The sequence below is a fragment of the Zootoca vivipara genome, chromosome 3 (genome assembly GCF_965207765.1).
Source record: "Zootoca vivipara chromosome 3, rZooViv2.hap1.1, whole genome shotgun sequence".
NCBI lineage: Eukaryota > Metazoa > Chordata > Lepidosauria > Squamata > Lacertidae > Zootoca > Zootoca vivipara.
Genome location: NC_142586.1, coordinates 58,439,382 through 58,463,584, shown reverse-complemented (window position 1 = coordinate 58,463,584; position 24,203 = coordinate 58,439,382). Strand labels below are relative to the sequence as shown.

The 24,203-nt window shown below is 41.4% G+C and overlaps 1 protein-coding gene across 4 annotated transcripts in view; it reads left to right on the top strand.

The window, feature by feature from the left end:
* Positions 1-24,203, top strand: part of MAP3K5 (mitogen-activated protein kinase kinase kinase 5) — a 105,662-nt gene extending 81,459 nt beyond the window's left edge. The window contains exons 18-30 of one of the 4 annotated variants that reach the window (XR_015949316.1): positions 1,893-1,998; positions 3,331-3,488; positions 3,797-3,974; positions 4,574-4,594; positions 5,008-5,185; positions 5,278-5,446; positions 10,615-10,800; positions 12,614-12,719; positions 15,062-15,305; positions 18,771-18,883; positions 20,019-20,152; positions 22,688-22,764; positions 23,233-24,203. Coding sequence is in view for 2 of the 4 variants with exons in the window: in XM_035108891.3 (XP_034964782.2) it covers positions 1,893-1,998; positions 3,331-3,488; positions 3,797-3,974; positions 4,574-4,594; positions 5,005-5,185; positions 5,278-5,446; positions 10,615-10,800; positions 12,614-12,719; positions 15,062-15,305; positions 18,771-18,883; positions 20,019-20,131; positions 22,688-22,764; positions 23,233-23,293 (1,713 nt within the window). In the remaining 2 variants the exon portion in view is untranslated. Of the gene's footprint in view, positions 1-1,892; positions 1,999-3,330; positions 3,489-3,796; positions 3,975-4,573; positions 4,595-5,004; positions 5,186-5,277; positions 5,447-10,614; positions 10,801-12,613; positions 12,720-15,061; positions 15,306-18,770; positions 18,884-20,018; positions 20,153-22,687; positions 22,765-23,232 lie in introns of all 4 variants that reach the window. The other 3 variants (XR_004692177.3, XM_035108893.3, XM_035108891.3) reach the window with 3 other exon arrangements.

Here is a 24,203-nt window from a genome sequence, read left to right as displayed (position 1 = left end):
ATGGCTTCCCTTGATCTGCACACTATACTTCTGTTGATGCAGCATGGAATAGCAACAGCTTTTTTGTTTTGTTTTTTGCTGCTGCATCAAACATCGTATCTGTTGAATATAAACCAACACAATCTCTTAATTCCTTCAGTAGCACCTTAAAGACCAACTAAGTTTTTATTTTGGTATGAGCTTTCGTGTGCATGCACACTTCTTCAGATACAGTGAAATGGAAGTTTCCCCTTCCATTTCACTGTATCTGAAGAAGTGTGCATGCACACGAAAGCTCATACCAAAATAAAAACTTAGTTGGTCTTTAAGGTGCTACTGAAGGAATTTTTTTATTTTACTTCGATCCAGACCAACACGGCTACCTACCTGTAACCACAATCTCTTAAGACATTGCAGACAGGACCATTTGTCTGTTCTGGTAGAGTAAATCTGGATACCATATGTAAGAATATACTCAAGTATCACATCACGTTTACATTAAAAGTGCATTAATAGTAGTTCTGTCTTTTCTCAGTCACCCAATAGCATTTCTCCGTGTTCCCCATGCAGAGGACCTACCACTTGCTTGTTCATCCTCTTACTTTGGACATAGCCAAAGAAACCTTTTAAAAATTATTTTTAACCTCTCTTGCAAATCTGGGCTCATTCTGCGCTTTAGCCAGCATGACTTCCCCCCTGCAACTGTTGGCTACTCATGTATTCTCCTCCTTTGTGCTTTTCCCTTTCTTCCATTTCTTATACATGCTCAGCTTAAGCTCATCTGTAAGCTCATCTGTAAGCTCCTTATGCAGCCACACCGGTTTCCTTAGATGCTGCTAATGATCCAGTTGGATAGATTACTATGATCCAGTGGGATAGACCTGTTGGGATTCTTGGACAGAGTTCAAATCTCTTTTTCAGCTATGAGTTCACTTTGTGGCTGTGCATATGGCACTGTCCATTTTACTCATGTTCTTCAAAAATGTTGCCTGCATAAAATCATATGGAGTTCTTTTCCCTAGCACAGTGTATATACCCTGTGTTATAAGACGGATCACTGCTGTTGCAACAGAGCCAGCTATCAACTGCCAGGCAGCATTGCATAAGTAGTTATATGACACAGAAAATCCCCTATTACTGGCAGGAATATATAGATGTGCATGGACTTATTTGTTTTGCAGCAAACACACAACCATAGCAGATTGGGGTACTTCTACTCAATTCTAGGTTTCATTTCTGTCTTGTCTAATGTAGAGCGCCTTTAAAAATAGGGCATTATGATATTTAAAAATGCAAAACAAAACAAGAAAAATAGATTGGGAAATTTTATATAAACTCAGTGCTTTTTTTCTGGGGGGACGCAGGGGTATGCATAACCCTAAACATTTTGTGAATCTAAGTTTGGCCTCATTGAGGGGCAGTATTTCAATATGAGTAGTAAAATGAGAGTACCCTTAAATGTGTGTTTGGGGTTTTTTTAAAAAAAGAAAAAAGCACTGTATAAACTAATCAATAAAAACAAATTTAAAAGCCTCCAAAAACTAATTTCATTAAAAAAATCTAATTTCTGTAGAAAGCATAAAAGGGTCCAAATGTTACTTTATGTAATAAACCTAGAGAAATCTAGAACTCCAGAATCTCATAATAAATATCAAAATAGCCAATTGTTCATAATATGTTTGGAATAATTTGAATTCTCTTGTTTTTATTACATGCATTCCATAATGTATCTAGGTAATTTTTCCATTCAGGAATGAAGTTTCATTGAACTAGAAATGAAGTGACTAATAGCAGCTTCCACAATTCCTCTTTTATTACAAACCATTTCAACATTAATTTTAGCTGCAAACCCTTTTTCAAGATCAGCCATAAGATAAAATAAAAATAACAATCCCAAATGTTCTCCCCTCCAGGGTGATAATGTACTTATCAACACATACAGTGGAGTGCTAAAGATTTCAGATTTTGGGACATCAAAGAGGCTCGCTGGCATAAATCCATGCACTGAAACATTCACAGGTATGTTTCTAAAATATATTGCAGAGTCACCTAATTTAAGAGTAAAAGGAGAATATTCTGGAGCATAAATTTGATACGGCACTTGCTCCCAGGAAGGTGGGTACAGGATTACAGCGTTAGTCGTGTACATTTTTGAAAACTCTGATACAGGTTGAGATCCTAAGCACACTGACTTACAAAGTTTCACTGAAGTCATTGGGAAATGTTTTCAGGAGTGTGGCTTTATTCATTGACCAAGTTGTGGTCACCAGATAAGTATTAATAATCTGCCTGCGCAACGCACATAGCAGTTTCCTTCACTGTTATCAGCAACATTCCTGGTCCCTGAATCAAGCGAAACCCAGACTGCTGCAGTTTCCTGACCTTCCATATTATAAGGAAACATTCTGATATAGCTGGAGGCAATACGTCTGCTTAGATGAGTGAGGAATTGTGTTCTATTCCTCAGTCTAGCAGCCAATACAGCATGCATCCATAGATACTTTGGTATCAGCATCGATCAGTTGTTTGGGATAGTATGTTTCTTTGTAGATTTACTTCCCTGCCTCATTTTCCCTTTCTTGCTAAACAGCTAATGAATGATACTCAGATTATCTGACTGTGCTTCACACATGCAGACCTGAATCATGTTCAGAATGTATTTTGATTACCATTCTCTTCATTTTTAATTTCACTTGCTATTGGTGGTGATTGTGATATTAAATTCAGTATTATAGTCTTACTTTTATGTAAACAGAACTTGCCTAAAAGCGGTGTGGCCTTAGGTAAGCTACTGCTGCAGCCCACTGTATCCCTGACTTGCAGAGAAAGTCTAGATATATTTATAAATAAATAAAATCTCTTGGTCTCCCCTCACAATTCCCTTTTTTAAAACCTATGTTTTAAGAATTGCTGAGATAATGGTCTGCTTTAAATTGGTCTAATAAACTATGATTTATTAGACTGAGAACAAGCACTGAGCCCATGATTCTCCTTTCCCCCTTTCACTTGTGCATCGTAATCAAACACTTCTGAGGTTTATTCTGGATTATAAATGGGAATTAAACCAGAGTTTCCCAGTTCGGGTGTAATTGGGGAAACTCTGATGTAATGAATCACATTAGAAGCAGCCAAAATTCGCACATGAAGGGAAGGGTGAGAACAGAACATGGACACAAAGTCTATTACATTGGGCCAACACAGCTAAAATGATTTGCACGCTCCATAAAGCGCAAAACACCATGTGAAAGCATGGGAATTTAATATTTGACTGTGCTTTTCTTCCAGTTTTCGCTTTCGATTAAATAAATTCCTGCCTAAGTGAATTTTTGCTTGCCTGCTTATTTTTAACAGGTACTCTTCAGTATATGGCACCAGAGATCATTGATAAAGGACCAAGAGGTTATGGAAAGGCTGCAGATATCTGGTCCCTAGGCTGCACAATTATTGAAATGGCCACAGGGAAACCTCCATTTTACGAACTTGGAGAGCCGCAGGCAGCAATGTTTAAGGTTAGATCCTATAGATGTCTTAGGTTTTTGTAAAAGAGATGCTGATCTGGAGACGAGCCATAAGATGAAACACTTGTCTGTGTGTGTCTGTGAGGAATAATATGTTTTGCAGTATTGATTCAGTTTAAAAGGAAAATACGCTAAAGATAGAATATTTAAAAGTTGTTCAAATTGCAATGAATGCCTCCCTGGGAATGAAAACCAGTTTCAAATGGAAATACTAATCACTTTATGTAATGCTTTATTTTAAGAAAACTCCTCTCTGTGATGGAAGATCTTTATTGTCTTTCCTTTTCTGTATTTGTCAGGTTGGAATGTTCAAAATACACCCTGAAATTCCTGAATCCATGTCAGCAGAGGCAAAAGCCTTCCTATTGTGCTGCTTTGAACCAGATCCAGACAAGAGAGCCTGTGCTAAGGAGCTTCTTGTAGATGAGTTTTTAAAGGTTACAAGCAAAAAAAGGAAGTCTCAGTCAAAGTTAACAGGTAACCCGTTTATGCCTAGCTCAAAGAGCTTAGCAATTCTGTTTAATTTAGCCAACATTGACAGCTTCTTTGAGAAGCTCAACACAGAATCACTAGCATACTTAAATGTATCTGAAGAAGTGTGCATGCACACGAAAGCTCATACCAAAATAAAAACTTAGTTGGTCTTTAAGGTGCTACTGAAGGAATTTTTTTATTTTACTTCGACCCAGACCAACACGGCTACCTACCTGTAACTTTAACCAACCAGTTTGCATCTGATAAGTGCTTTTAAATGTTGATGATACTATTTGTTAATATTTAACTTCCCCTTGAAAGCAGTGAGACTTACTTCAGAGAGTAATAACAGGCTTGTTAAATTCTTTTTTCAGTGAAAACGAGTCATGGATAACTAGCTAGATTGTGGCCTTTATATTGAGTAATGTGTGTCTTAAAATAATCCTTTAAACACAAAAACCCCTCTGTTTTAACACACACACACACACACACACACACACACACACACACCGGTAATTTGGTCAAATTACCTGTTGCTAGTTCTGCTTCATAAGTGAATTCTGGATGGTTTCAATTAATTTTCCTTTTCTTTTTTCTCACAGCACTCTCAGTTGGATCAAATGGTAAGATTAATATTTAGACCTTCCTTTTCTTACACTTAATGAAATATTTGAACTTCAGTGTTTTATTTAGTCATTAGCTACTACATTTACAAGTTCAAATGAGAAAGAAAGATCCAAATATGACATCTGCTCATACGGTGGGACTTGTCCCAGACTTATAAGTGTGGGAGGGGATTTTCATATGGTATAATGAACCCTCTCTCCCCACCAAAACCACATTTCCTTGTGGTCCAGTTCAGTGTATCTGGATGTTATCTTGGGTGTGAGCATCACATCAATTCCCATAGGCCCCACAGGTTACATGTGCTTTGCATGCTAGATGAGATGGATCATTGATAATGTTTATTATAATTTACTGTGTCCAGAAGGCTTGATTACACTAATTTTCTGAGTTTCTTCACTTCCATAAGCAGAATATCTTCGAAGCATATCTTTGCCTGTTCCTGTTGTTGTAGAAGATACAAGTAGTAGCAGCGAATATGGCTCTGTTTCACCTGACACAGAATTAAAGCTTGACCCGTTCTCTTTTAAAATGAGAGCCAAATCTTGTGGAGAAAAGGATGTAAAGGGGCTAAGGTCCCTTTTTCTAAGGTAAAACTTCCATATTGCTTCATGGAAAGAAAGTGACTTTTGCAAATAAATTTGGTGGTTTTAATAGCAGTTTCTAATTTATATACCCGCAGCATCCCAGATGAGAATTTTGAGGACCACAGTGCACCTCCTTCACCTGAAGAGAAGGATTCTGGTATCTTCATGCTCAAAAAGGATAGTGAACGGCGAGCCACCCTTCATAGAATCCTAACAGAGGACCAAGATAAGGTGGTGAGAAACTTGATGGAAGCCTTAGCACAGGTAAACAAATACCCTTAGCATAAGTGCTTGTAATCAGAGGACTAGCACATCCCAAACTGGAAGTTTTTGCAAGGTTTCATTGATATTACTCTGGTGTATTTGTTTATGATTGATAATTTAGAACACTTTTATCAGATGACTGAGTGTTTAGGGGCTCACTTAGTGGGGATACATAATTAAATGCAAGTATATCTGCAAGACTAAGACTGCAATCCTATATACACTTAAGCAGGAGTAACTAGCATGGAACTATAAAGTTCAGTGCACTGTATAACAAGTTATTTAAGTAGTGATGTATGGAAGTGAGAGCTGGACCATAAAGAAGGCTGATCGTTGAAGAAGTGATGTGTTTGAATTATGGTGCTGGAGGAGACTCTTGAGCAGGGCCGTCTTAAGGTCATCGGGCGCCCTGGTGCAGGGATCCCTCGGGCGCCCCCCCCTCTTAAAAAAAGAGGAAAACTCTTACCCGGCGTGCCGGGCGACGGGAGCCTCACAGTGGCCCCCGCACCTCACAGCAGGGCCGTGCTGTGCCGGACGCCGCCTGCCTATCCGATGCCGCCAGATTGAGTGGGGGAGGGGGCGCCGCTGCTCCGCGCGGCCTTCCTCCCTTCTCCCAGTGGAGTGGGGTGCCTGGGGAGGCCGGGCCATGCCGGGTTCCTTCCCGCCAACAGGGCGCTGTGTTTCATTGGTAGAGGTGCTGCCATGTGGCATCACCTCTACCAATGAAATGCAGAACCGGGGTGAGGGATGACCCTGGCGCTGCAGAGCGGAACAGGGTCCTAGTGCCCCTGTTCCGCTTGCTTCCCTCCCTGCTCTCGCGGTGCGGCTGGTGGAGGGAAAAGGGAGGCCGCCGCGAAGCTCCCCCACTTGCTGGGGCGCCCCTCAGCGCCCCCTGGTCGCCCAGGCGCCGTGGTGCATTGCGCCACTAGAGTCAATGGGCGAGCCGGGCCTGCTCTTGAGAGTCCCATGGACTGCAAGAAGATCAAACCTATCCATTCTTAAGGAAATCAGTCCTGAGTGCTCACTGGAAGGACAGGTAATGAAGCTGAGGCTACAATACTTTGGCCACCTCATGAGAAGGGAAGACTCCCTGGAAAAGACCCTGATGTTGGGGAAGATGGAGGGCAAAAGGAGAAGGGGACGCCAGGCGTGCTCTGGCCCATGGAGTCACAAAGAGTCAGACATGACTAAACAACAACAACAAAGAATTGTGTGTAACAAGCACCCAAATGCTGCAAATTAGGCATGTACTTTGACAGCAGAGGCTTTTTAGTAGAATAATATTTCTCAGAAATAATTGGTTTTAAGAAGTACTAAAAAGTAGAAGCAGAGAAACGTAAAATACTATATGGTGTGCACAAGTCAAACTTGAATTCTCCTCAGGTTCTGGGTCTCTAGTAAACAGTAATTCACATATTTGGGGGCTTTTGTCTATAAAAATGAAAGCAGAAACAAATTACTAGAAGGCTGAATTATGTAAAATTTATAGGGAATAGAAACATGTCAATCAAGATATGTATAGTGACAAATGCTCTATTTGACTCTCAGAGACTATAGTTTGACTTGAAAACAGAAATGCAAAAATATCTTTGCGGTTCTGTGTAAATACACACACACACACTGTTATTAGAGTACTTTAAACTGGGAATAAAATTTAAAAGTGAGGAAAATTTACAGAAAATTGTCAGAAAAATACTTTCCTCCCCCTGGCCAAATTGTAACACAGTTGACCCTGCTAGAGCACACCATTGTGATGGGCCTACAAGGAACTGACTCCAGTTAGCCCTGGTAGTTTGGCAACTTTGCTTTGAGGAATTTACTCAATAGCTTTGGTATGTATGGTGCTAGAAAATTTCATCTTGTGTTACAGGAGAATGACCATGACTATCTAACAGCATCACATTGCAGATGTTGCAATTAGTAGATAAATGAAGTGTTGTTCTGTGACTCACCTTGGGTGAAGTAATGTAACTTAAGTGTCAAATCTGAGTTGACCATGGCATACGGTATACAATCATGCAATTGATCTGCACAGCCCCTCAACACCCTTCCTGTGATACCATCAGGTCCAGCACCCTTCCTCTGATTCACCATCCTCAATACCTGTCTCACCTCATACTCCTTTACAGTGAATGTGTGGCTGAAAATATGTTTTTTGTTTTGTTTTGTTTTGTTTTGTTTCTTGTTTTTGTTTTTATGGGATAGCATCTAATTTTATTGTAATTACACAATGACAATAAAGAAATCTAATCTAATCTAATATACCTAAACTGTGCTCAGCACTAGGGCTGCGCAATCTGATCTATTTCACTACCAGTGAGTCTAATTTTATCAACCTCAGGCCACAAGTTGCAGCAAATATGGGAAATGCTGTGCCTCAAAGTGGCTTACTCTTGCGGCATTATTATGTACAGGAAATTCCACATTGATTAAACCGGACCATTCTGAGATGAGAGGAATTAAATCTCTCATTGTTGTTGTTGTTTAGTCGTTTAGTCGTGTCCGACTCTTCGTGACCCCATGGACCATAGCACGCCAGGCACTCCTGTCTTGCACTGCCTCCCGCAGTTTGGTCAAACTCATGTTCGTAGCTTCAAGAACACTGTCCAACCATCTCGTCCTCTGTAGTCCCCTTCTCCTAGTGCCCTCAATCTTTCCCAACATCAAGGTCTTTTCCAAGGATTCTTCTCTTCTCATGAGGTGGCCAAAGAATTGGAGCCTCAGCTTCACGATCTGTCCTTCCAGGGAGCAAAAAATCTCTCATTAGTCAGGAGTTATTATTTGCTGCTTTCAAACTTTATTTATTCATCCTGTGTGTAAGGTAAAGGACCCCTGGACGGTTAAGTTCAGTCAAAGGCGATTATGGGGTTGCGACACTCATCTCGCTTTCAGGCCGAGGGAGCCGGTGTTTCTCCAAAGACAGCTTGCTGGGTCATGTGGCCAGCATGAATAAACCACTTCTGCTGCAACGGAACACTGTGACAGAAACCAGAGCGCATGGAAACACTGTTTACCTTCTTGCCACAGCAGTACCTATTTATCTACTTGCAGTGGCGTGCTTTCGAACTGCTAGGTTGGCAGGAGCTGGGACAGAGCAACGGGAGCTCACTCCGTTGCAGGGATTTGAACTGCCGACCTTCCGCTCAGCAAGCCCAAGAGGCTCAGTGGTTTAGACCACAGCGCCACCCGTGTCCACAATACTGTGTGTGCCCCTAAGCAAATTAGTGGTTAAAATGAATTGAGGAGTAATAATAATAATAATAATAATAATAATAATAATAATAATTTAAATAATTTATTATTTATACCCCGCCCATCTGGCTGGGTTTCCCCAGCCACTCTGGGCGGCTTCCAACCGAATATTAAAAACAGTACAGCATCAGTACAGTTTTCTCCAGATAAGCAGTGATGCAGTTCATACAAAAATATTCAAAAAGTCATGCGATCCTTTTCACTGTGCTTTCCTCACACATTCACGGGGAACGTATTTAAAAGTATTCTGTGAGAGTCTTAGCTGAGAAGTTCAGGCTATAAATTCCAAAGTGTGAATGAGATGTGTTGATAGGGAAAAGGTAATATGTCTTCATACATTGAATGCTGTGTTTCACATCTTGCCATGTACCAAGTCCTTCTGCACCTGTAGATGCCACCAACAACATAGGAAATAGAACTGAAAACGACGTTTTCTATTGCAGTTTTGGAAATGCTCATATAGTAAATGTTTGCTGCTTCAATAAATGACAATGAACTACACTGTAGTTTGGAAAATGAGTACACCACTAGTAGCCTGCTCTTTTTCTCTCATTCCTGCCTCTGTGCCTTGTGTCACGCTTCTCTTTATGTCTAGAACAGCCATCTAAAAGTCATAGGAAAATAAGAAGAGCCTCTGCTGGGTCAAGACAAAGGCCTGTCTAGGCCAGCTTTTCACCATGAGCAAGCAGGTGCCTATGGAAAGCCCATAAGCAGGATGAGAGCAATAGTATTCTCCTTCTGTTGTTTCCTGCTTTTCAGGTGCTGGCCTCTGGTCCTGGAGGGTAGAATATAGTGAACAGGATGAGTAGCCATTTATAGCCATATCCTCCACGAATTTGTCTAATTCTTTTTTAAAGCCAATCTTAGTTCATGGCCATCGCCACATCCTGAGGTAGCAGATTCCATAGTTCAACTATGTGCTGGGTAATGAAGTCTTTGTCCCCCCGACCCCCAATCTGTCCTGGATTTCCCACTGTATACCTTCATTGGATGCCCGGGAGTGCTAATGAGTGAGAAAAGCACCTCTCTTTCTACTTTCTCAATACTAAGCATAATTTTATGAACTTCAACCATGTCTTTCTAACACACCTTTTTTTCTGAAGTAACCCCCTTTCCCAACGTTGTACCTTTTCTTCATAGAGAGGCTGCTCCAACCTGGATCATTTTGCTTTCCCTTTTCTGCAACCTTTCCAGCTCTACAATATCCTTTTCTAAGATGTGCCAACGTATTCCAAATGTGATCACCTCACAGATTAATATAAAAACATTATTATATTGGCAACTTTGTTTTCAATCCCTTTCCTAATATTCCCTTGCATGCAATTTGTTAACATGTTTGACCATGCACAGGGTTGAGTGTTGTCATTGAATGGCCTCAAGGTCCCTTTTCTGGTCCATCACCACCAGTTCAGACCCCATTAGCATATTTGTGAAATTTGAATTTTTGGTGCCCAATATGCATCACATCACACTTGAACCACATACTTGGACACCTAACTACTCATCTGTAACTGCAGATCATTTATAAGCAAGTCAGAAATCACAGGTCCCAACAAAGATCCTTGGGAAACACATTTCTTCCATTGTGAAAACCTTCAGTTTATTCCTACTTTCTGCTTCCTGTTTTTTAACCAGTAATCTGTCCATACCTTCTTCAGATACCTGGGGTCAGGAACTTTTATCAGGTTTTTTTTCTGAAAGTCCAAATACACTGTGTACATTTCTGGAAGCCTGTGATTTCTGTTATATACATCCCCTAGCTAAAAGAGCACAGTATTTGCAAAATGACTGAATTGTGGAAGCCTTATTGAAATCTATAGATGGAAGTAGTGTCTAGAGGAATATTCACTGAATATTTTCACTATTGCCTCATGATTACACAAAGGCAATTAGATATTCTTTGTTTGTTCTAACAGGGACCTGAAGAGCCTAAGCTGAAATGGGAACACATCACAACTTTAGTTGCCAGCCTCAGAGAATTTATACGGACAACTGATCGCAAAATTATTGCAAATACGCTTTCAAAGCTAAAACTAGAACTAGACTTTGACAGTCATGGCATCAGCCAGGTTCAGCTGGTCCTCTTTGGTTTCCAAGATGCAGTAAGTATACCTTTCTCTCTTTTTTGTGAGCTCTGCTATTTTTGATAAACTGATTTTTGATATACTGATGAATGTCTTAAATTTGCAACACAATTGAGTGAAAGTTAATCATGAGCCAGTTTGGTAAAGTAGTCACAGTGCTCAGATAGGGCTGGGAAGGCATAGTTTAAATCCCTACTGAGATATGAAGCTCACTGGGTGACCATGAGCAAGTCTGTTTTTCATTCTAACCAACCTCACAACATTGTTGTGAAGATAACATAGGAGTGGAGGACACACAGTGGAGACAAAATGGAATCGAAATACATAAATAAGTAAGTTCCTTGTACTAGTGTTTAGAATAGAATGAGAAACACAATGTCCAGGGTAATACATTATGAATAGTGTGAGAAATATCCTCCTTCTTTAGTTACATATCACATTTTTTCACACAATTTACTCCAAGGAGCTTGATGTCATAGATCGGTGTGTGGGTGTGCATGCATGTGTGGGTGTGGGTGTGCGTGCGTGCGTGCGCAAGGAGGCTGGTTGAGCCAGGACAGAGAAAAGGTGTGGCCAATAAATCCATGACCCCAGGAAGAGATCTAGTTCAGTTTGGTTGTACTGGGTGGAGAGCCTAGGGAGCGCTGCAACTATGAGGTAGAATGGAATGCAAGATGCAGGAGGACATCGAATTCTGGCATTCCACAGAGCACTGCTGAAATTTGAGGCCCCAAGTCCTTCCAGTGATCTAGTGGACTGAGAAGGCCTCTGCTTGGGAGTGTCGGAGGAAGAGAATCCTGAAAGGGGTTCAAATGGGCAGGGGCGTTCCCTTGCCCTATTCCACCTCTCCATCAGTCCCCACAGCCCTGGGGCACAGTCTTCTCCGTCTCTGGAGCAGTCGAAGATGGGTTCTGCCTCATCCATTTTTCCTGCAGGAACACCAGCTCTGCCTCTGGAGTTGACAGAAACCATGTTCAGTGCTGCCTTTCTAGGGGAGGTTGCTGTTCCACCTGTCCCATCCACCTGTGATGAGGCAGTGACCCACCTAGGTCACAGAAACACCAGTGTAGACATGAGCAGATGGAGTAGCCTCAGCTAGGTTGCTTGACCAGACTTCAGAGCAGAAATGCTTGCTGCGCTAAGTCGTGTACACCCCATTCCCTTGCGGGCGGGGGGCATGTTGTTGGTGTATTGGTGGCTTTGCTTGTGTAGCTGCTATTCCTTTGATCTGCATTTTGCCTATGCATTGCACTGATCTCAGCATTAAAGATTTTGGTAGAAACTGCAACCTATGTTCAAGTTCTTCATTGAGTGGGAGCCAGGGCACTCAAGGTGGAGTTAACAACTCCCTGAAATAAGTTGCCCAAATTCACTTGGTGTGCTTCATGGCTGAATGAGGATTTAAACTCTGGTCTCCAAGGTACTAGTTCTCAACATATATTAAAACTTCTCCAAAAGATGTCTTCAGATGACATACATTCTGAGGGATTTTATATGTGCATTTTCCATGCTCTCTGGAACCCTTCATAAGACCCAGCCCTTTTCCTAATATTCGAGGTGGAAGGGCGGGCATCTATCATCCCTCTTTCCAGCCCCAATGCTGGGAGGAAGGCAAGGGCTTGTTTTGTTGACATTCTACCAAGGCTGATGGTCGTTTAGGACACAAGATCCTTTTCTGATGCTATTTTTAGGTGTAATGGTGGTGAAACATGAAAATATCAAAATTGCCTTCCTTTCCAACAATGAATAACTTTTCTTTGTTACGCACACCTACCCTTTAATATTAGAAAGGAAACTTAATAGTGTTTCTAATTCCAGTGTTTCTTTCCAGGTGAATAAAGTTTTAAGAACTCACAATATCAAACCACATTGGATGTTTGCGCTAGATAGCATAATTCGCAAAGCTGTGCAGACTGCTATTACGATCCTGGTTCCAGGTGAGACACTTGCCACTCACTGAAATAGTTCTCAAAGGCTATCCTCCTAAGTGCACTTACCATGGAGGAAAATTCTGCTGAAATCACCAAAGTTTACATGTCAATGTCTGCGGTTGCATACCCTTGTTGTGTTCTCCTAAAAAAATTGTGGTCTTTGAAGCAGTTATTGGCTACCCCTGAGGGAGGGGGAGTATACAAGCACAGGACTCAAGCAAAGTTTGAAGGATCAGAAATAAGCCAACTATGTGTCTCTAAAATATACCCACTAAAATGTAGGTATGAAGGAGGCCATAGTTTCAGTCCTTAGGACATAAAGCTGCAAGTGTTCTAAGACCAACAGCTAAAAATTTTGACACCTGATTATTAAGGCACTTGAATTTTACACTCCTCTTTTCCTTTCTTTAAGGTTTAGCAATACATTAGATTTAATCTGAGACTCTATCTTTCCCATAATGCTTAGTACATGCTGTGATCAGTGAACACACAGCTAAGGAAAAGAAGAATGGGGAAGGAAGAAGAAAATAATACATTCAGGCACTGATTCTTGAAGTTACTGAATAATAATAATAATAATAATAATAATAATAATAATAATAATAATAAATGGTAGAAAGTGTGCAGTTTGGTCTAGATGGATTTATAAAATGTTTGGGGGGGGGGATCAACTCTGGTCAGAGGCATGAAAAATAGTAAGCCCTGAAGCATTTGCTGTATGAAAAGTGCTCCGGCTTAGTGACCAGGAAAGAGCTTTAGAGATTATTTTTGAAAAATCCCTAAAGCCTTCCATTCTGCATGCAGCTGCAATGAGTATTTACAAGACATAAGAATGAATTGCCTGATAGATGTAATGCAAATCCTAGTCAGCACTTGTTGATTTAGTAGCTGCCGCTAGTCAAACCTCAAGGCCTGTGTGTAGTGCAGAGGTTGCTGTACATCTCCTATAATGATCAGCCTACGTGTCAGTCCTTACATCCTATAAAGGACATGGCTGTTAGAATTAGTAATAGTTTCTTTTGGTTGCAACTGCATCCCACTTACATCAAAGCATCTTACAATATAAACAAAATAAAATGCCAACGTTGCAGCAAAAGCATATCCATAAAATGAAATGTAAAGCAAGAGGAGTATAGAACCATGCGAGGCAGGACAAAAGTGCTGGCTTGGCAGGCCGATCAGTGGAGTCTACTAGTATAGTAGTTTTATTATGTACAGTGGTGCCTCGCTAGACGAACGCCCTGTAAGACGAATTTTTCGCTTAATGAAAGGATTTTTCGAGCGGAGGTTGCCTCGCTAGACAAATTCGTTTTACAAAAAAATCATCTAGCGAATCGTGGTTTCCCATAGGAATGCATTGAAATTCAATTAATGTGTTCCTATGGGCAAAAAAAAAATCGTTATAAGAATTGACCTGTGGAACGAATTAAATTTGTATAGCGAGGCACTACTGTACAGTGCTTAGAGAGCTTTGTGGCCAAGTTTTTTTTAATAAATCTTTGTAAATACAATTAATTAAATTAAATACATAATTACTACAAAGAAAGCAAGAGTGAAACAAGCCTGGTAGGAGGAAAGAAGGTAAGTAAAAGCGCAAGATCAGCCTGTGGGGTGAGGACCCTGCAGCACATGCTTCGTAGGCAGAAGATCTCAGGTTCAATCTTTGGCACCTCCAGCTGGGACTGAGAAAGACCTGTGCCTGAAACATTGGACAGCTGCTGCCAGCTGGTGTAGGCAGCACTGAGCTAGATGGATCAGTGATCTGAATCAGCATGAATGAGCTGTCTAGGTTTGATCCTCAGCACCCCCAATTAAACAGGATCATAGCTGGCCTTGCTGGACGACACTTCCACCAGTTGCAATAAGTTGGGTACTAGACTAGATAAACAAATATAGTCTGTTTCAATATAAGTACACTTCCTCAGCTTCTACTGGAAGCCAAAGTGCTCTGGACTATGTCAGCATAATTTCTGTTACAAGCTGCTGTCTCGTCAGCTGAGCACAGCTTTTAGCTTTATATAGGTGTGCTCTTATCCCTTCCTGGTGGTGCTACTAGCAAGCTTTGTGGGTGACAAATCTGTGCCAGTTTCTCCTGGGGATCAGCACCTAATTTAGCAGCTTGATTTCTTATTTGTTCCCTGATGTGCCAGATCTGCAAAGTTATTATTCCTGGGGTCCTTTGTTATCTCACAGACTGCATCTTGGTTTCAGCCTGGAGAATGGGTGCAACCCGTACTGTTCCAAGTCCTCCAAGTTTTCTGCCCATCATACAAGACGCTGCAGAGCCCGTCATACTTGTCTCTGATTTCATTGCTATGATAATTAACACCAAGCCTTCTCTCTAACAGAATTGAGGACACACTTCAGTTTAGCATCTGAGAGTGATACAGCCGATCAGGAGGACATCGAAGGTGAGGAGGAACATGAAGAGCAACCTCCAAATCCAACCATTCATCGGCCTTGCCTTGTATTGGAAGATGCTATAGCTACCTCAGGAGTGAGCACTCTAAGTTCTACTGTATCCCATGAATCCCAGGCTGCCCAGCGATCCCTCAATGTTCAACTTGGAAGGCTAAAATTGGAAACTAACAGGTAAGTCTCAGGTAGTTGAAGACCTGAAGCTTATCACACTTAACAAAGTTGCAGCAACATTTTAAAGTATATTGTTGCATAATCCATTGGGCTTTTTTCATTGATTTTTGAACACAAGTCTTAATCTGCTGTGCCAGATCAATTTAATTTTTTGAGGCTAGTAAAATACTGACACTCCAATCTAGTGGAGTGCGCACAGGGCTGTGTGCATGCAGAGGGGGGGAAATGAAGTTCTACCTATCAGCTGTTTGGTAGGAAGGAGGAGCAAGGGGGCAAATCTAGGCCCTACTCCATTAATGACTTCTCCCCAACAGACAATCAATAGGATTTTAGCTTTTCTTAAATAATAATAATAATAAAAATCTGACTGTTGAATACAAGTCCATACACAATTCTTCTAGTTCTGGTTATAATAGGTTCACAAAAAGCTGCTTCCATGTGAATCGTACATCTAGCTAGATTGATATAGCAGTCTAAAGCCTGCTTTTAAAATGTCCTAGGGATTTTAAACCTCCTTCATTACATGGGCTTCCAAGATCTTCTGTTATATTCCTGCCATTCACAACTCATGATTAAATAACAATTCATTTTCATAATAGTATGAACCACCACCAGGTCTTCTTAATAATTCATTCACCGGGAACAAATCCAAGCTACTGAACACCTGGCTTAGCACAGCTACCTAGAGAGCATTGTTTTCATTGTTACTGACCTCCATTCAAAATATACTATTGAAAACTCAGTCCTTGGAACTAAACAATTATAAAAACAAATATCAAATAATGTGAGACAGAGAATATAAAAAAACCCTCTGTTGTTAGCTTCCAGGTCCAAAACTATTTTAAGTATTGCTTTTAAAGCTGATTTTGCTCCAGAAACATTCATAGAGGCAAGTAGGCATAAATCCTAAGATTTCTGCTTATCGTGATTGTTCTGTAGGAGTTAGCATGGATTCCCCCCCCCCTTTGCATATAATTAATGTTCAGTGGTGGAAGTGTGCACATGCATATGCACGCACATATATCCCCCCCTTTTTCGCTATATATGTGCACTGCTAAAGGTGGGCTCTTGTTCACCATCTCTTGCTCCTGTTCAGTGTTGTATACGGGGACATTCAGTGTGGTGGGGAGATGGAACAATGCTTCTTTTATCAGTTCCATGGGCTAGGATCTCATTGTGGGGAGAGTAAATGTAGGGAGTTAGCTCCTGCAGCCAGACACACACACCCCTTCCTGAGAGAGGCAAGGAAGTCCCCTGGGGAAGGCCAGTGATCCTCCACTATCATTACACTAGAAGCAGACACGGTCCTGCCCTCCTTTTCATCACAGTAGAGGCTTTTGTGAAGGACTCATATGAAGAACAATAGAGGGATATTTGTGTAGGGGAGGGTTATTTGCTTCTCTTTATGTCACATATTATTTCATCCAAGGTCCAATTTAAGAGGCAAGGCTGCACCCCCTGTTTGCATTACACACTGGCAAGCAGGTGGGGAAATTCTCTTTTTGTCTGTGTTGTCTAAAAAGTTAGTTGGCAGTGGGGTGGGACAAGGAAGCAAGATGAGAAAGGTGTTGTGGACCTGATGGTCTCTTGTTCATTTCACCTCCTCTCCCAATTTGCTACATATACCGTGTTTCTCACATTTTAAGACGTCCCTATAAAATAAGACATGGCACGATTTTCTGGAGGCAATAAAATATAAGGCATCCCCCCAAAATAAGACATGCTGAGTGGGAGCAGGTCTGCATGGCGCTTTTGCAGCGTGCGCCTCGCCGAGCGCTGCTGTTTCTCCCGGGTCCCGCTCAGTCGGGACTCTGCGCGGTGCGCGCTACTGTCCTTGCCGGCTCCCGCTGAGTCGGGGCTCGGCACAGCGCACGCAGCTGTCTTTGCCGGCTCTTTCTTGAATGAATCCCCCACCCCGAATTCGACCAAGCCCAGAACAGCCTGCCAATCACACCGACGAGCAACCGACGTCGCTTCCTCCCAGCGGCCGTGAAGGGGTGGGGCTCCGCTCGTGAGCAGGCCGGGGGGAGGGTGAGAGCAGAAGCGGCCATTGGGTGAGAGGCGTTTCGCGCCTGAAATGGCCGCCGCCGCCGAACAATGGACGAGCCTATGGTGGGAGCAGGGCCCACCGCGGCCGGTCCTGTCGCCATGGGTGGGGAAAACGAGGCTGAAAGCCGGCAAGGCCCCGCGGACCGGGCCGACGGAGAGTCGCGGCTCAACCTGTTGGACACTTGCGGGGTGTGCGGCCAGAACATCCAGAGCCGGCGGCCCAAGCTGCTGCCGTGCCTCCACTCGTTCTGCGTGCGCTGCCTACCCCCTCCGCATCGCTACCTCATGCTGCCGCCTCCCACCACACCTTCGCCGGGCGCTGGCGGCCCCAAAGACCCGCCGCTGCCTCCGCCGTCGCCTTTGCTTCAGCCTTCCCTGGCCCCCTCGTCGCCCGTCTCCACGCCGCCCTCGCCGCTGCACTGCAACCCGGGTAAGGAAGCCCGCGCGGCGGCCGTGTCACGACTGGGGGGTGAGGAGGAGAAGAGCTCGTAGTTATCTCAGAGAGGGAGAGCCCCGACCCAGCGGGAGCTGGCAAGGGCAGCAGCGCGCGCCGCGCCGAGCCCGACCCAGCAAAACTCTGAAAGCTTAATACCGGTAAAAAATTAAAAAGCTTAACAAAAAAAATAAGACATCCCCTGAAAATAAGCCATGGTGTTTTTTTTTTGGAGTAAAAATAAATATAAGACATGTCTTAAAATCTGAGAAACACGGTATGCACTCCTTTGTCACGCATAATAATTTGCAACTGCATAAAATTGTCACCTCATAATTTCTTCCTTTCCTTTCCTAGCATTTGTTTCATGTAATGTTTTACCTTCATTCTAAAGGACTTGCTCTGGGATCCTTCAATGTTGGTGGGCTGTTTCACAGAACAGCATATAGAACCTTTTCTGATGCAGTTATCAGCCTTCAGAATTGGTTCTCTTCTCTTTGGAGAATTGTCTCAGCCCATCATTACAAATTAAAGGTTTTAATTAGGCAGACAGTTGAATTTGTTCTTTACTGATCATTACTAATGCATTGCCAGAGAGTTCAGAGAGAATTTTATTGATTCTGAATGAGATTTTATTAGAATTTTTTTGCATTCCTCCTCAGATTTTATTTGCAATAGGCAGGGCAGAAATTAAACAATAAATGCTTTTCACTTAAATGAATGGAAGTCCCATAGGTTTTGGAACTTCAGAAATAGGCCTAACGCCTCTTGCATTTGCAAAGTATACACAATCTGCTTTTCATGAACTGTAGGAGTTTGTTTTATGGTAGTCTTGTTTGTCATGGAAGTTGTGTGAAGATAGGGAAGTAGCTTTGGGGAATTACTAATGCAGTTCTGCATTTATTTTGCTTTTCACTTCATGTTGTTACCTTGACAAACACACAGTGAAATGTAACTCTTTCCCTTTCTGACTTCCTTAACAGACTACTGGAAGAGCTAGTGCAGAAGGAGAGAGAATTTCAAGCCCTGTTGCATCACGCTATAGAAGAAAAGGAACAGGAGATCAAACACCTGAAGCTTAGGACTCAACCAATAGGTGCTCCACTAGAATCTTCAAAGGCAATTGCTCCTCAAAGCAGTTTTCAAAAGAAGACTGAGCAGTCAAAGCCTTCACATGCACCCTGACCCATCTTTTTCATTTTGGTTATTTTGCCTCCTTTGTTTAAGACCCTTTATCACATTTTCTAGGCAGTTAGTTCTTTGAAACAGGCATATGATATACCCATAGCATGCATATTATTTCAGATACTGTATAGCATTAGTAAAGCAAGTGTTTTACAAATCTTACTTAGAACAAAGATTTATACATTACTAGCTAACAGCAAGATTCTCTCTGAATTTTATTTCTAGGTTGTTGGTTTTTTTTAAAAAAAAGAAATCTGTAACATGCCTAGTTTTATTATTTGTGTGCAAGCACTGACACTGGTCATTGTGAAGCTTTACTCAGAGTAAGCAGGAGCAGAAACCTAAGACTACAAAATGGAATAGTACAACTTGCTTTTGTTAAGTACAGAGCAAAGCAAATGCCCATGAGGTTTCCCTGCAACAGTTCAAATTAATTGCCACAAGGCTCGACCTTATGGTTCTTATGAAAGAATTCTGACAACAGATCTGATAAGATTTGGGTGCCTTTTGCCACTCAGTAATCACATATCTATAATTCACAAAGCTTTACCCTAAGTTATTTATACATGCAAAGTAAGATTTCTTTTAATCTTATGTTCTAGCACACATTGTTTTCAATCACGCTGCTGAAATAACTATTTTGTGGATGAGTTAGGTCCATTTTTGTTATCACTTAAAAAACCCACAATTCACATAAATTTGAACCATACATAATATTTTTAGCTAGCTGCACTTTATGTACACAAGGATTGTGAACAAATATTTTTCTTCTAAATGGGTTCTCCCAAATCAAGTCACTTAAAATGGCAAATGGCATGATTATATGGGTAGTGGGTACAGTCCTTCCCTGCCATTTCTTCATATTGGCTGCCGATCATAATTACCAGAAGCTCCGTTCTGAAGTTCACAGTCTTTATCTAGCACTTCGCCCCATTGGCAACTATAGGGCACATGATGTAAAATTCTGCAAGAAGGTTGGAGGAAGTTTATGGGTCCATGTAAATGTGAAACTGCACTAACTTACCAGTCTCAAAATTTTGTTTCAGCTATTCCCGGCACGTCTCTGTCTCACCCTAGCACAACTGATGGAGGGGTTGAGGATCCAGATCTTACTAATTGGTTGAGAGTTCATGGTGCTGATGAAGAAACCATAAACAGGGTAGGAAAGATATTTTATTAGGTATGTTCTGTTTGTGATTTTGCTAGACCCAGAGGTTTAGTTTGCAAACTTTTAAATGTTGCTTTATCTATCTGTTTGATGAGGGGAGGGGGGAATCAAATAATAGGAAGAAAATGTGATGTGTATAAAAAGCATAAAAAGAATTGCTATATTTGTTCATCCCTCCTGGATTTGAATTAACGTGGTGTGTTGAAATATATTATGTTTGATCACTGGATCACTAGTTCAGTCATGAGCTACTTTTATTATTTATTACTTGGCCCAATGCCACTGTACTACAGCCGAGCTGTAGGCTTTCTATATATGTCACATATGTGTTCTGCCACTGAGCTATAGGCAGTCTGATAAGTGTGAAGAATCTCTGTAAACTACCATTAAGTCAAACTTTTTTCCCCCAACAGTCACTTTTTTTTGGCAAGTGAACAAATCAGGAGCTGTCAGTGTCGTAAGGAGTCACCTTCTTGACACTGGTGTCACTAACTGCTCATCTGGATGGGCCAGGATGCTAGTGAGGTCAGGGTTGCATGGATGCATTGGTAGAAATGCTGGATTGGCTCTTCCAGGGCACCCATTCAGCCCCAACCTTGATGACGACTCCTGGATAAAACCTTCTGGGACTTTATTGCAATCTACAAAGCAGCTAAACAAGCAATCTTGTACTTACAACTTTGCTTAGTCCCATGACTTCTGTTAAAAATAAATTCTAAATGGTTTATAGACTCCGGTTGTTGGGCTGTTGTTGTTTTAAATGCTTATAGCTGATATTCTTAACGTCTAGAGTAGAGGTAGGGAAACCTGTGGTCCTCCTGATAGACTCCAGCACCCATCAACCTAACAATGAACCAATCTATGCAAGAAATACATTTTTTGGACACTACTATAAAAATAGAGGATGGACGTATAGACACCACCTTATACAGAAAACCAACTGACCGACAAACATATCTACATGCTTCTAGCTACCATCCCAAACATACCAAACAATCCATGGTATACAGCCAGGCCCTACGTTACAACCGTATCTGTTCCAACTCTACAGACAGAGAATCTCACCTAAGAGATCTACAGCAAACCTTTTTAGAACTAAAATATCCACCTGATGAAGTTAAACAACAGATCAACAGAGCCAGACTGATACCTAGGGAGAACCTGCTGCAAGACAGACCCAAAAAAGAAAATAACAGAACACCACTAGTCATCACATACAGCTCCCAAGTTAAAACAGTACAACGCATCATCAGAGATCTACAGCCTCTCCTGGACAATGACAGCTCCCTTTCTCAAGCTCTGGGAGGAAGACCTTTCATTGCCTACAGACAGCCACCCAATCTTAAACAACTCCTCACCCACAATAATACAACCACCAGACTTAACATGGACACTGGTACCAGAGCCTGCAATAAACCCAGATGCCAACTTTGCTGCCACATACACCCGGACAACATCATTACTGGCCCCAACAACATCCAACATACCATCTCAGGACTATTTAATTGCTCATCTTCTAACATTGTGTATGCCATCAAATGCCAACGGTGCCCTTCAGCTCTCTATATTGGACAAACAGGCCAAACCCTACGCCAAAGGATAAATGGACATAAATCTGACATCAGGAACCATAAGACTGAAAAACCAGTAGGAGAACACTTCAATCTCCCAGGACATTCTATACAAGATCTCAAAGCAGCTGTCTTATTACAGAGAAATTTCAGGAACAGACTGGAAAGGGAAGTTGCTGAATTGGAAATCATTACCAAGCTTAAAACCATGGAAGCACCTGGGATGAATAGAGATATCGGATTCTTATCTCATTATGCATGATCAAGCTTTCTTTAGCACCTCAGCCCAGGACTAATTGCAGCCATCAGCAGCCATTAACACCCATCTACAGGTTTACCACTCCCATCAGCCCATCTCCCATTCCCACCCACCCCCACCACCCTCTGTATATATATATAGGGTCTGACACTTCTGTTTCTAGTGTATCTGAAGAAGTGTGCATGCACACGAAAGCTCATACCAAAATATAAACTTAGTTGGTCTTTAAGGTGCTACTGAAGGAATTTTTTTATTTTGCTTCGACTCAGACCAACACGGCTACCTACCTGTATCCAGCACCCATCATTATTAACCTATGACCATGCTGACTGGGAATTGGAGTCCAACAGAATCCAAAGGGCCACAGGTTCTACAGCCCTGTACTTTAGTGTAAAAATGCTAATGACTAGCACACTGCTTAATTTTGAGCAGTTTATCTGGTTCTTTATGCACTGCCTCTGACCAAGCTCGGTTGTCTTTATTATAGTCTTTACAGTGTAAGTTCCAGAGTTCTGTAAAAAGAATCCAGAACACCATATTTCTCTTACTTGGCTCTAAAGTATTAAACAAAAGTATTGCATGTGCACTGTGCATCTTTCAGACAAACAGACTTTGATTTAATCAGGGATATTGTATAAACTTGAGAATAAAGCATGATAAAGAGTGATAACCAGTGGCACAATCAGCATAACTTTCATCATAGATTTCTTGTTTTAGTTTTTGGCCGAAGACTACACACTAATGGACGTTCTCTGCTATGTTACTCGAGATGATCTAAAATGCCTTAGACTCAGGTAACTAAGTTTTTTTAAAAAACAAACAAACAACTAACTAACTTGTAGTACTCATTTTATCAAAGGGCTTATTGTTATTTCAGTGAATCGATTACTTTTATTTACAAGCTTCTTAGACTGCCATAATCTTTCACATATACATATTGAGTCCTTATTTATAATGCATTTATACAAATTGTGTTGCTTTTTAATGTATTTTTTAATGATAGCTAAAACTAAACTAGTACGTTTTATCAATTATGTAGCTAGTGCAGTGCATTTAATTATAAGATACTGTATACATAAAAATCTCCATTAGGATTTCATTATCTCACAGTGATTGATAGGAACTAAAATTAATGTGCATTGTTTCTGCTTAAGAAGCGCACATGGTGTCTGAATGAAGACATTTTGCCAGTGAAAATACTGTTTGTTGTAAGTAAAACAAAACAAAACAAAACAAAAGCCTGCTGTGACTTTCTTTTGCAGAGGTGGGATTTTATGTACACTGTGGAAGGCCATCACTGACTTCCGAGAGAAGCACACCTGACCCCGATTGAAGAGATTCCTCCATCTCTGAAGAGAACTGGAGCTTTCCAGCAGCCCAGAACAGGAGTTCTGTATTAAAAAAAGATAAAAATGCTGTTGCACTTTAATCCAGTATTTGTTTACCGTTGCTAAGGACACTGCAGCTTTCTGGCTGCCTCTACTCCTAATGTTCCTGAGAGACCTGTCTACAACATTAAATTTTATTTTAGTTTTAAATATTTTTTTACATAGAATCTTTTCTTTTTCTAAAATGATGGAACAGCGGCTATAATTGACAAAACCCATTTTAATATTATGAAGACCCATTGTACAATTTCATGTGATTCCACATCAGTGAAGCAAATGTGAAAATTAGCTTTCTGCGTTAATATGTGTAACCAGAGCCTGTGATGGGGGCAGTGTGTTTTCTGGGACCCGGTCTCTTTTTCTCAGCCTGCAGAAGAGAATGATGGGAGACCTATCAGTTCAATCTCAGGGTGGCTTTGGAGCTTTCCTGGGGTGGGGTGGGTGGCTCAGTGGAAGGGGTAGCATTTGGGCGGGGGAGACCCAAGGGCCCATGGGTATTGTCTTTCCAAAGACTGAAGACATTGTTCTGAGGCTCTTGCATGTTTTCATAATTTGGGGTGGAATTCGTAACTGAAATGATTGTGTAAAGCTTATTTGGTACTGTAGCTTTTTCCTTCTAGTATGCTGAATATTATACTTGGTACTTACAGTCCTTTATAAATGTTTATATTGTTTTTATTTTAGTAACTTAAATCCTGGTCTACAGTGCAATTTGTTTTTAGTGTTGTTTATGTACTACTGAACTGTACCAGTTACATATGCCTGAAACTACATATAGTACTGTTAGCTTGTTCTAAAGCTATCCATTGTGATATACATTTTAGGAATAAAAAAATGATGCACAA